The sequence below is a fragment of the Silurus aristotelis genome (genome assembly GCF_946808225.1).
Source record: "Silurus aristotelis genome assembly, chromosome: 22".
Taxonomy (NCBI): domain Eukaryota; kingdom Metazoa; phylum Chordata; class Actinopteri; order Siluriformes; family Siluridae; genus Silurus; species Silurus aristotelis.
Window position 1 is genome coordinate 8,743,158 of NC_139595.1, and position 13,373 is coordinate 8,756,530.

Here is a 13,373-nt window from a genome sequence, read left to right on the forward strand (position 1 = left end):
GAAGTTTTAAGACCTTAAAGAGCGTAACGGATAGTAGCATGTTAGAAGACTGGACAGATAATTGGGAGCTAAACCATTTATGGCTTTGTAAGTAAGAAGCAATAGTTTGTAGTCAATTTGAAACCTAATAGTTAGCCAGTGTAGGGATGATAAGATTGGGGTTATATGGTCATGTTTTCTCAACCTCGTGAGAACTTTGGCTGCTGCATTCTGGACTAACTGTAGCTTGTTTATTAACGATTCAGTGACATTTTAAATATATAGTGTGAGATTACAGCAAATATACAACTAGTTAACCTTCAGTATATTTAGACATTTTTATGCATTTGAAGCTTGAAATAGTTTTAAAATGAGATACATGCAGCCTCAGATAACCATAAACACATGGCCTTATACAAAGTGTCATTGTTAAGTTTTACAAAAAATCAAGCCAAAATGGACAAACCATGTGTGAAAAACTAAGTACCCCCTTATGAATCAGCAGGGTGTAGAACCACTTTAGCAGCATAATCGTATTAGCATATTTGTGTTCTCTATTATTTATTTATTTTGTAGTTTGCGGGCATTTGTTTATGCACAGCTCTTTTAAAGTCCTGACCATAGCATTTCAGTTGGGCTGAAGTCCTGACTTTGACTGGGCCATTGCTAGTAACCCAGGTCCAGAGATAAGGTTGCAAAACAAGCTCAAATCATCATCCAATGTCAATCTTTTGCTGCCATAGTGCTGTGCATTTAGTCCAAACATTTCCACTTTGGACATTGTACCAGAGGTCTCTTTGTTCCAGGTTTGTTCAGATGCAACTTTGCAAACCTAAGCCATGCTGCCATGTTCTTTTTACAGGAAAATACTTTCTCCTGGCAACCCCTTTAATACAATGCACATCACATTTAAGATGCTAACTAAGTCTGAGATGGAGATCTTGGTTTTTTTTTTTGCAAATTCTATGAGCATTGCACTGACAGACCTTTTTGTGTATTTGCTCCGACTTCCACTCCTGGGAAGATCAGCAACTCTCTTGAATGTTTTCCACATAATTTTTCTTACTTTAGAATGGCAGACTTCAAATAGTATGGAAATGGTCCTTTTTTTTCTTTGGGCTTTAAAGATGTGATGTTTGCTAATAATCAGTTTATCAAGAGCATTTGATTAGCAGCACCTGGCAGCTACTTAGCCTCTTAAATCCTATGGAAGCAATAAAAGTGTACTTAGTTTTAGTTTTGTAAAATAAAGAATGACAGTGTAATATGGCATGGTGTTGTTCAACTGAGGTTAACCTTATCTAATTGTAATACCTGCTACAGATGATTTTCATTATGTCATTATACATTGAAACATGCTTTTATTGTCACATGATGATATCTATAATTTCATTTAAAATTTTCATTTTGTTATATTATTAACTATTTATTAACTATTTAGCTTATGTATAAGATTGTTTTACTTTGAAATGCATACTCTTATTTGTTTATTCATTTGTTTGTTTGATGTGTTCCTGAACGTGTGAGAATACACAAAGGAACAATTAAACTTCTTTCACCCAGGGACACAATAAGCCTGATCTTTTTTCCAAAGCTCTTTTAAACTTCAGATGTGGTCCTGAGGACGCTTAGTTTTTTGCTGTTTTAAAAATAATTAATTTACTCTGCACAATGTTAGGGCACAGATTAGTAAAGTAACAAACAGACATGCACAAGCAAACACACACACACACACATACAGGCTGCTATATTCGCTCGGTTGTTTCTGGAAAGCAGTTGGCTAAATGGAAAACGTCTTTGTGTCTGTCCATAATTTCCATCTTCCTTTCTCTCAACACTGCACATCCATGTAACTGCTTTTCCGTCTTTGTGCTCTTTCTCTCTCTCTCACTTCACATTCACACTTCCATCTTTCTGTAAAGTTCACCTCACATTCTGATATTTTATGTGTAAATTGTTGCAATTGTATATACAGTATGTAGCTGGCTTATGGACGAGTTCCGTTTTGGGAGCATGTTATTAATCGTTAGTAGTAGTGCTAGTTTTGTTCAAAAGTGTTCACCTTCAAAACAAATATACAACGTAATGCATTTCAACACACATACAATAATACTGTACAGTGTAAATAAAACATTTTGACTTTTACAGTACCTTGAAATGTACAGTCAACAATACAGTACAGTACAACAGCTGGAATACTGTATAGGTGCTGGTATAAAGTGAACAGACAAGAAGAGAGTTACTGACTGGAGGTTAGAGAGGGGAGGTGGGATATGGTTGAGTCCAAGATTTGTCAGCAAAAGGAGATGCAGAGCAAATTGCAATTCTCCTCACACCTGATGTTGATAGAGCTGAAGGATCATCAGCAATAATGAGATGGATGCATTAAAAGATGCACCTTCCGATTGTTCTCCCTGTTTCTACTTCAGGTCTTCCACTGAAAAGTTTCTCCATCTCCTCTGTCACTTTTCCATGCTACTTTGATATTACTGTTGTTCTTTAGAATTGTGCCAATGAACCATTCATGGTATAAGAACAAGCAACGTCTACTGTCTTTTCGGCTCGGCCCAATCTCTCAATTATTTTGTTCCCATGGTTACTGCTTTGCTCTTCATAGAAGTCAACCACATCACCTTTTTTTTCACTTGCTTCCGGACAGCCTGGGCTTTGATTGAGGGTTCGTTAGCATCTGTAAATGTTCATTTAACTCAAAAGTTCATTAATCTTTATAATAAATATGAAGATCTTCACCAGAAATCTTGTAAAATAGGTCAAAGTCATTTTTATATTTTCCTTTTTTTCCTTTTAAATATGAATAAAAAAAAAAAGAAAAATAAACAAACAAACTAAATCTATTTTATTCTCCCGCAAACCGCACACACGAGTATTTTTCCGCCCGAACCCGCATTCACCCATCAAATCTTGTCCCGCGCTGCACTGGTTTGCGGTGGGTCCAGTGGTACTTCGTGGGAGTGCAGGTCTCTAGTTGCAATGCTTGTTTTGTCTCTTACTCCAATTTTTTATTTCTCTGTGGGACATTGCTGAGAAAATAAACTTTTTTTGTTTTATCTTTGATTCTGAATTCCTTATGATTATGCGATTTTTGAGTTGTAATTATTCTTTATTTTAACACCATGTGATCATCCGATTGTCCCCTCATGGGACTGACGATCTTTCCTTTTTTTCACAGGAACTGCACAATAAGCACAAATTCACAAATGAATTAATTAAGCATGTTACAATTATTTCGATATAACCATATTTAATATGTTTTAGGGTGGAGTCTTTTTCATTTGTAGTCTTAACACAGCTAGTTTCGCCTACTCTCTCTATCATGAATACTGTCATGTAATGTAAACAGAGACACATGGGAGTGCAAAAATTAAAAGAACATAAAACACAAATAATGTAAGAAACTATAATCTGAACATAAAGACTGTGAAAACCAGCATCAGGGTAAAAAAACCAACATGGGACAATGACTGCTGTGAGATGTGTGGCTATATATAAGTACTAATTACCACTGAATGTGATGTGCAATGGTTGATGGGATACATAGTCCTGTGGCTCTTTGCATAATTCTGACAACTATTTTGAAAAAGAGTTTCCTGTGTTGCCACTAATCAGAATCTATTTTTGTGGATTATATTTTTTTAATATCTCTTTCCATCTCTGCAGAAGACTTTAAGTCAGAGTTGAGGGAGCAGTTGCCACTAATAGCTGGCTCAGCGGCTGCTGGTGTGGTCTTCATCGTGTCTCTGGTGGCCATTTCAATAGTCTGCAGCAGGTGAGAACAACTCCATCAACATCAGCACAGACCACACAGTGACTAATCTAAAATAATGAATGCAAATGTATGGAACCAGCACTATGATAATTATGTGGTCATTTATATAGCATTATTACTGCTACTTGCTAGTGCTAGGCACTTCTTTCCATGTTTTAGCAAAACACTGGCTAAGTTTTCATGCATTTTTATTTTCCGCTAGTCTGACTGAGTTTATTATGTGTCTATATCTGGACGCTTTGTTACATATAACCCAATTCAATGTAATATACATGCATGACATGGGGATTTAGTATTAATGTTACCATAGCATTATATTACAAATAACAACACATGCACACTTTATTTATAATTAATATATATCAAAAATGATCATTCTAATTCATTTGTGAATTAGCAAAGTAAAAGCTTCAATACTGGCATTTAGGTAATGTTCAGCCTATTTTCAGATATCCGTCTGTCTATCTGTCTATTGTAATTAAATGCTAAAATTTCCTGAGTCAAAGTTGAGTCCTATATCTTGTTCAAAAGATTAGTTCAACACAATTTTAAACGATTTTATTATTTTTTTAAATCTGCACCATGAATTACACAGATTTATACGGTGAAAGTAACGTACATGTGCTTCGTATGCCTGACAATCGTTGCTCTACTTAATTGATCATTAAAAGGATGATCCACCTCTTTTAATAAGTTTGGAGTTCCATTTAAATTGTACTAAATCAGTCTACTCCATCTCCGCTAAAGATCTTTCAGTCTGGTTATTAACATTCGAGTAACCCTAGATATATTTTAATTGCATGTAAATGTAACTTTGCCTTTTTGCTCTGGTTAGGCAGAGCTCGTTTTCAAGCCTGCTTTACAATTTTTTTGAAAAAAAAAAAATATTTAATCACCACAAACAAATAAAATACTAAACAAACAAACTACAGCCTGCAAACACACTTCATCTTTGGAAGCACAAGGCTGAGCAAAATCAAGCTAATGGGCAACCAGCAGCCGAATTCAGATTAGCCCAAAAAAAAAAAATCAAATCAATCAAACAGAAGAGATGCAAATCCAAACATCAAACATATGACAAATGGCTGAAAATATAAAAACAGAAGGAGAGAAAAAATCTCTAGTTAAAATACACAAAGCACACATTTCTTTTCCAGAGGCCAGTGTCTGAACCAAACTATCACATCAAGAATAAGATGGTGCAGTCTGCTGAAAGTGCGCCTTAGTTCAAGCAGGTGAAACGGCGTCTTTGAACTGATGTATGGTACTGGATAAATGTCTGAGTAGCTGCACTTACTTTTTATCTTAGTTGTCAATCAATATTTTACTATTACTACATGTCTCTCTCTCTCTCTCTCTCTCTCTCTCTCTCTCTCTCTCTCTCTCTCTCTCTCTCCTACTCTATTTCTCATTCTTTGCCTCTCTCTCTCTCTCTCTCTCTCTCTCTCTCGCTCTCTCTCTCTCACAGGAAACGAGCTTACAGTAAGGAAGCAGTGTACAGTGACAAGCTTCAGCACTACAGTACAGGCAGAGGTGAGGATCATTACATTTTTCCATCACTGCACACAAAAGACACCCTTCATTCCTCAGTCCCTTTCGCTCCACTTCCACACAACTGTGATGGACAGGTTTCAGTTATAATCACTGTCTCATGAGCCTGGCTCTGACAGCCACAAAGCTTTCTCCAAAGAGAACTGGGGGGTGGGTATAGCAAATCCCAAGTGCAGGATGATGGCCAAGAAGTATGTGGTAATATGTAGCAGAAGAGTGGAACAAGGGCTTATTTATGGGTGATGAATTTTGTCAAAAAGGCAAAATCTTTTCTTTCCTAAGTCTTAGATTTTCTCACGCACACACAGCATGAATGTAATTCAATACATAAAGGCAAAAAATACTTTACCTTTACATTACCTTTTAGCCATTTCACCTTCTTATATGACTCTTGTTGGAGTTTGACTTGTCTCATAATTTTACTTTATTAATCTTTAATGTTAGCTTTATTAGCCTTTATTTATTTAAATCCAATTTAACTTTTTTTTCTCATTTGCTACCATTACATTTTACTGACATTACCTCAAATTAAATAAGGCTAAATGGAACCATAAAACACACTGTAGTAAATCAGAAAAGCCAGGAAGTCGGCTTAATGTATACAAATGCTATTTTGCTGTTATCTATGCCCTTGGATTTAAAAAAGATATATGGTAATGTGCATTGCGGTTTGTAGACTTCTGACCGTCACACACTTATGTGGGTCTTCACCACACTATTGCCACAAAGTTGCACACACACACAATTGTCTAGAATGCTTTTGTGTGTGGAAGCATTATAATTTCTCAACCCTATTCCTGCAGTGTGCTTGTGTTGACATGTGTATGAAAGTTGAAGTGTTTGAGTGTAAATGGTTAGTCAAGGATAAAGCTGTTAAAGATCTCGAGTGGCCTGAACAGAGCCTTGACCTCAACCCCACTGAACACATTTAGGATACATTGGAAATCTTACTTCCACATCCAATATTAGTATCTGACCTTACAAATGCTCTTGTGACTAAATAAACATTATTCACTACAGCCACGAAACAAAAGAAAACGAGGGGAAAGCCTTCCTGTAAGTATGGAGGTTATAATAACAGTGATAGGGGCTTAAATCTGGTATGGGGTGTTAAAAAAAAAATATAATAATTTGGGTGTCTACATGCTTTTTGGCCATAGTTTATTGTATGGACACTCTGAACCACAAATATAGATGTCCATTCTTCCACTTGTTATGTCACATTTGAACATTTAAATAAACATCATGCCATTCAGTCAGTTTAAGAATTATGAGTGAAAACACGCATTTACACTGTTTGGGCAAAATTATTTGGACACTTTTTATGGATTTTTCCAGCCATATGTGATACTTCCTTTAAACATTTACCAAAAAGGTTGGAGGCACACAATTGTATAGGATGTCTCTTAATGTGGTAGCTTCAAATGTATCCTTCACTAGAACTCAGAGCCCCAAATCTGTTCCAGAATGACAATGCCTCGAGAGAGACCTATGAAGATATAGTTTACATTTGTTGGAGTTGAAGCTCTTGAGTGGCCTACTAAACAACTCCTGTGAATACCTTTGGGATGATTTGGAACGCTGACTGCACGCCAGGCCTCCTCACCCTACATCAGTACTGACTTTACTAACACCCATGTGGCTGAATGAGCACAAATCTCCACAAGCACACTCCAAAATCTAGTGGTACATCTTCCCAGAAGAGTGAAGGTTATTATAACTGCCAGTGGGGATTAAATGTACAATGGGAAGTTGAAAAAGCAAATACAAATCTATTTGTCAGGTGTTCACAAACCTTTGTTCATATAGTATATTTAATCATTGGTGAGGGAAGACATGCATGTAGTTGGTTTGAAAGAGGCAGATGTAGAGGACAAAGGGGTATGAAGACGGATGATCTGCTGTGGCGACCCCTAATGGGAGCAGCCGAAAGAAGTAGAAGAATCATTAAAATAAAAGTTTTTTACTGAATTGTTTAACTTCGGATTACTACATTTTATAAATCAACTTTGATGCTGCAGGTAATGACCATCTTTACTGTGTCTAGACATTATTGTAATCACACTCCCCTCTGTCCCTCTGGAAAGGCAGTGACCCAGTTTCCTGAGTACAGTTAGGGTGCCCAGAGATCCAGGCCACACTTGTTCCCTTGTACACATGTACACATGGGTGCTTGAAAGAGCTCAGGGTGATTTTAAGGCACAGTTGTGTAAATATCATGCCTGCCTTGTGAATCTCTGTGGGTTTTCGAGGTCCATGGAAGAATATGTCCCTTGTTTTGACAGCTGAGGCAACATCTTGCTTGTGTTCTCTGTAGTCAAAGTGCCTATTCCATGTGCTGTGCACTTTCATGGCCTCACAATGACACTGTGGTGATCTTTTGTGTCACTTTGGCTATTTCTGGTACTGATACACCTACAGACAGTGACACAAAGAAAGTGGGAGCTGAAAAAAGCATTAGAGGGCAGAGTTTGACCTGACTGATACTGTCCCAGATGGACACCATGCACACACACACACACACACACACACACACACACACACACACACACACACACACACACACACACACACACACACACACACACACACACAGTGTTAAATGTAAATGGATAATGATCTGTATGGGCATGTGCTTTAGTACTCCAGATGCTGCAGGTTGACAGGTTTTTACAGAAAGTGCATTTGGGCTGTATAACAGATTGTGAGCTGCTGCACCATCAGTCCTGCTAGTTATACACACTTCATTACACACACACACACACACACACACACACACACACACACACACACACACACACACACACACACACACACACACACACACACACACACACACACACACACACATTAGAAGTATAGAGCTATACCATCATCTATACCTATATGGGCATCTATTAGGGGTCAAACGGTACACAAAATTAACGGTTCAGTTTGTACCTCTGATTTTAAGTCATCTTTCAGTTCAATTTTGTTACACTTAGGGGGAAGAAATGAAAACCGTAAAATTGCTTGTCATTTTTTATTAACGAAGGCAATTATTACTAACATTTGAGAACATCAACAGTTTAATCAAAAAAATTATAATAATAAGAAGATGCCTGTTTGGTTAAATAATGATAATATTTTTTATGTTTAAAAAAAAATAAAACAAAAAAATAATTATAATATTTTTAATGTTTTATAAAAATAAAATATAAAAAATACACTTATTATTTTGATTAAATTGAGTAATTGCTTAAATTGACACAAATTAAATTGATTAAACAAAATTTAATAAATTGAAAATTGTAATTAAATATTTTACAATCCCATCTACAGATGTGCATACAAGTGTGTGTCAGTGTCTGTGTTTTTGTGTGTGTGTTTTACATTTAATATTTTATTTTTTAAAGATATGATCTACTTAACTTCCACGTTTTCAACATACTTTTACAAATGTCTTGTTTTCTTCCATCCTTTATTCATTGACTCTATCGGAATTGTCAGGTGAAGGTGTACATATAACAGTAAAGAATCTATATCGCTAGACTGTCCTATAAATGTTTGCCGATGGCAGCAATTTCACGTGCGCAAAACAAAATCTTCCGTTACAACGTTTTAGAATACAAAGTTTACAATGCACTACAAACAGCACACTACCAATCGTATTTCTGGTACGAAGTAAGTTGACACAGTGACATCTTTTTTTACACGCCTGGCATTGTTCTGTATGTTTTCAAGTTTAATAAAAAACAAACAAAAAACCTCTAGTGACACTGCACTCAAAATGTGAGGCAGAGATACACTCGTGGTCCGCTATTTAATATGTTCGTGGGGGAACTCGGATTTTACCCATGTTTCATGCATCAAAACACATGCGCACCGAACCGAAATCGTTACTGTTGCACCCCTAGTATCAGAGTACATCACATATAAAAGAGAATTGGACGTGACCTAATAAGTGTTGCCAGATTTGAATCAGCACTGCATCTGAGAGATCTACCTCAGCTGTATAATAATCTCTCCTCCTTATTTTCCATCCACAAACTTACCTTGCTGAAATACTAAATTCATGCTAATCATTCAACTAGAACTTATTCAAGAAGTAAGAAAAAAAATCTTTCTTTTAGATCTAATGTATGCCCTTGGCAATAGAGAAACTTAAATTGAAATTAATGTGTGGGGGGTAAAATGAACATCTGTAATAAAATGGAAATAAAATTCCTTGTAAAATATTGATTTAAAGCCATCTCCTGCTGGTCTCACTGTGATGGTTGGTAATGTAGAATACCCATAATGCACTTTTGCTCCATAAGGAATGACAGTTTAATAACTGGAAATATAGTCTCTCGGTGTATACCTGGGAAAGTGGGGTGGAATATCCAATTTAAATGGCATTTATGAACTCGAGTGGATTTCACTCTGAACACAGAATTAATAATTCTAAACTGATTTTAGTTTATATGGAAATCTTCGGGGGCATATAGGAGTTCTCTATTACCTTTATGACACTGTGCTATGTATCTTATGTGAAAATATTAAGTATCATTACATTACTTCATTGTACAGTAGGATGTAGACTTTGTTTTAAATCCAAGCTTCTTTAAAGATATTTCTATAGCTGTCAGGACAAAAATGTGGAAAATAAATGCTTTCAAAAGATGGCTATGAAGAGGAAAATGGAGAAAATAATAATTCTGCAGTACCCCTAGGTCAGCATTTACATTTAAGCAAATTTGTGATATTGATCATTTCAAATCCGTTGCACCAAAAAGGTCAGATTTTTCTTAAGGCTAATCCATTATATTGATGCATGTGCTCAGACAGCGATAGGATTGGTTTAAATAAACATGGACTGGCAACCTTTAGAGAAACATGTAGAGTTGTGCGAAGCTTAAGTGTACACCATTATGAAGAAATAATAATTCTGTAAATATGAAATGTTATATTATATACTGAATAAACTGTATACTGTATAAAGAAACTATGCAATAATTAACCCCTAAATAAAGCGATTGCAATGATCAGTACAAATTCAAATTGACGGAGGAGAGGATCAAAGCCAAGTATGCAAAAACAGTTCAGTAACATGGCAGACAAGGTGAAATGGTCTAAAATGTAATTCAAAAATCTCCCATTGAAAAATGTTTTAATAAATAAATAAAATAAACCAAAAAACATTTGTTGGGTTGAGATGTTGAAGTTAATGGCTACAGCATATATATATATATTTATATTTTTACATGAGCTTTATTCACACTAATCCCTTCAGTGCCCTTAGATGTGGGCAGGGTCATCCTGAAAGAGATCGCTCCCATCAGAACTGAAATGTTTCAGCATAGGATAAAGGCAATTAGACACAACAAAGCTGTATTGATTTGCAATGACCTTGAAGTGCACCTAAATCACACCAAAAAAATAACAGAGCATCTTCAGTGTAGCCTGTATTTTTCTCCTGATCTACGACACATCCACTTATTATTATTATTTTTTTAATTATTATTATTATTAAATGTATATAAATTTAAATATATATATATATATATATATATATATATATATATATATATATATATATATATATATATATATATATTATAAATTGTGTGTATACATTGTATCTCTAGTATGTATTTGTTATTGTACCGAGCGGCGTATGCAATACAGTGCGATTAGCGAATAAGTAGTTCTGAGATTTCAGACATAATTTCTGGCCGTATTTATGTCTGATGTCTTTTCCACAGATCTAAATATAGACGTAAATGAGTGTTCATTTTCAAACACAGTCACTTGTCGCTCCTGCCATCAGTGCACAAGCAGTGCGCCATAGAAGTCACTTCAATCTATTCCCCTTCACAATTTAAAATCAAGGGGTAACTAGTTTTCAACATTTGTATACCTACCACTGGATGTTAATTACTTAGGTGTAAAAGACAGTGCACTAGGTGTAGACTTGTGATTCTAACTTTTAATAAGTTATTAAAAACTTATTAGCACTAAGTGTCATTTATCCATATTATATATTTATATATATATATATATATATATATATATATATATATATATATATATATATATATATATATATATATATATATATATATATATATCCCTGGTGGTCTAGTGGTTAGGATGCAGCGCCCTCAGGGAACCAACCCCAGCCATTAGGGTTGCACAAGCCTTAGTACCGGTCCCAAGCCCGGATAACTGGGAAGGGTTGCGTTAGGAAGGGCATCCAACGTAAAAACAAGTGCCAAATCAAACATGTGGATGATCCGCTGTGGAGACCCCTAATGGGAGAAGCCGAAAGAAAGTTATATATATATATATATATATAAATATATATATATACACACACACATAATGCAGCATTGCATGTAGGCTAATGTTTTGTCATAGCCTACTGACAAACAGATGGAAAATGACTAAAGGTTTACATTTTAATTGAATTGTATTTTATTTTTTATATTTTCTTTTACTTTAGTTTTTTTCTTATTTCTATTATACATACTTTGTAACTAAGTACATTGTATTACTTATTACTAATGACTTTTAATCTAAACTATATTACTTTCTGTTGGCTATGAATAACAACAGAAGTTTGCATGCTTATGAGATGGTAGACCAACAAAATATTTGCTTTATGGTATTGATTGTACGTATTTGCTCTTTTACTTGTATCTCTACTAATATTAAATAGGGTGGCTTATCTATTTGCTCTTGGACTTAGCCAGGCTGCATTTTTATGTTATGCTAAGCTCGGATGAATAACGCAGTATGTGCCATTTGCGACTTTTGCACCAAAGCGATAGAAAAAGGACAAAGTAAACACCAATTGCAAATGAAACATAACAAGTATTATCTCTTAGAGAGGTGCAGAAAACAGTAACCCAGACATCTGGGACAAGCAGATCCTATCTGCTTTAAGTAATCTATCAGTTTTTTCTTCACGGTTGCCCCAGTAAACAAACACGTTCAGTAAGCTGTTGATATAAGTGCCACCAGTGGTTTCTGTGTTTGTTTGTATGTTTTTTTTTTGGTTTGGTTTTTACTTCATTCCTCCAACAACTAGTCAAAGATAAAACTTTACTCCCAACTGATCTGTTTGTTTAAACATAAAATGCTCCGACTGAGCTCCAATATATATCTGTGAAACAAAAAACATCAATGCTGTGGTGCACTAGGTTCCAAATCTCACCATCTGTTATGCTGTGAATGTGAACTGAGGGCATGGTCTGGCTGTCGGTTAAAGTTATTGCTTAGCATCATTTGGCTTCTCTAGATATTGTTGGACCTAGGGATGTGGACACAAGAACAATACTGAACATAATACAGTTCAGCGAAGCACAAAAACATTTAATGTCGGCACGACATGCAGCCACCTTACATTTACACACTGCATTGAAATGATGATGCTGGTCGCATTTAAATAATGTGTCCACTTTCTGTGGTGAAAGAACACCATAGCCAAAGACTTTTTGCCATTATGTACAGTCATAAACATATACTTTAATAATAAAGAGAATAATTGTAGAACATAAAAACTATGGGTATTAAAAGGAACTGATCCAACAAACCATAGTTCCATTCATGCATTGTCTGCATTCATGAACAAATTGTAATTAGCTTGTCTTGCTATTGAGTGCAATTGTTTTAGTGGCCATACGTTTTTAGCCTAATTAAGTAGCTTAGATTGGAACAACACAAAACTGGTTGGGTAAAGTACTTATGATATTAATCCCAATCATAAAGCAGCTACTAATAATCAGTTCTGAAATACTTATATTAGCTTAGCTTAAACCACCGATATGTAAAGTGAATAGCAACAATGATTAAACGCCCGGTCTTGAAGTTTTTGTGTTACTAAGATAACAAAAAACCTTGAGAAATAAGGAATCTAATTTTTTTATATTGTGAATGTTGCTTTTACCCCCTACTTTTTTGATTGCTCTTTTACTGATTTCATGTATTTATATATGAAGAAAAAAAACAAAATCTCAATTCAGAATATGTATATTCACAGTACTTCATCATGTATACATTTCTGCAACTTGTTGTTTTTTTAAACAATATC

The 13,373-nt window shown here is 35.2% G+C and overlaps 1 protein-coding gene across 1 annotated transcript in view; it reads left to right on the forward strand.

Annotated features, from left to right (window-relative positions):
• Positions 1-13,373, forward strand: part of ephb1 (EPH receptor B1) — a 331,037-nt gene that overhangs the window by 271,098 nt on the left and 46,566 nt on the right. The window contains exons 8-9 of the mRNA XM_083525614.1: positions 3,658-3,766; positions 5,235-5,299. Coding sequence (XP_083381740.1) covers positions 3,658-3,766; positions 5,235-5,299 — 174 coding nt within the window. The remainder of the gene's footprint in view (positions 1-3,657; positions 3,767-5,234; positions 5,300-13,373) is intronic.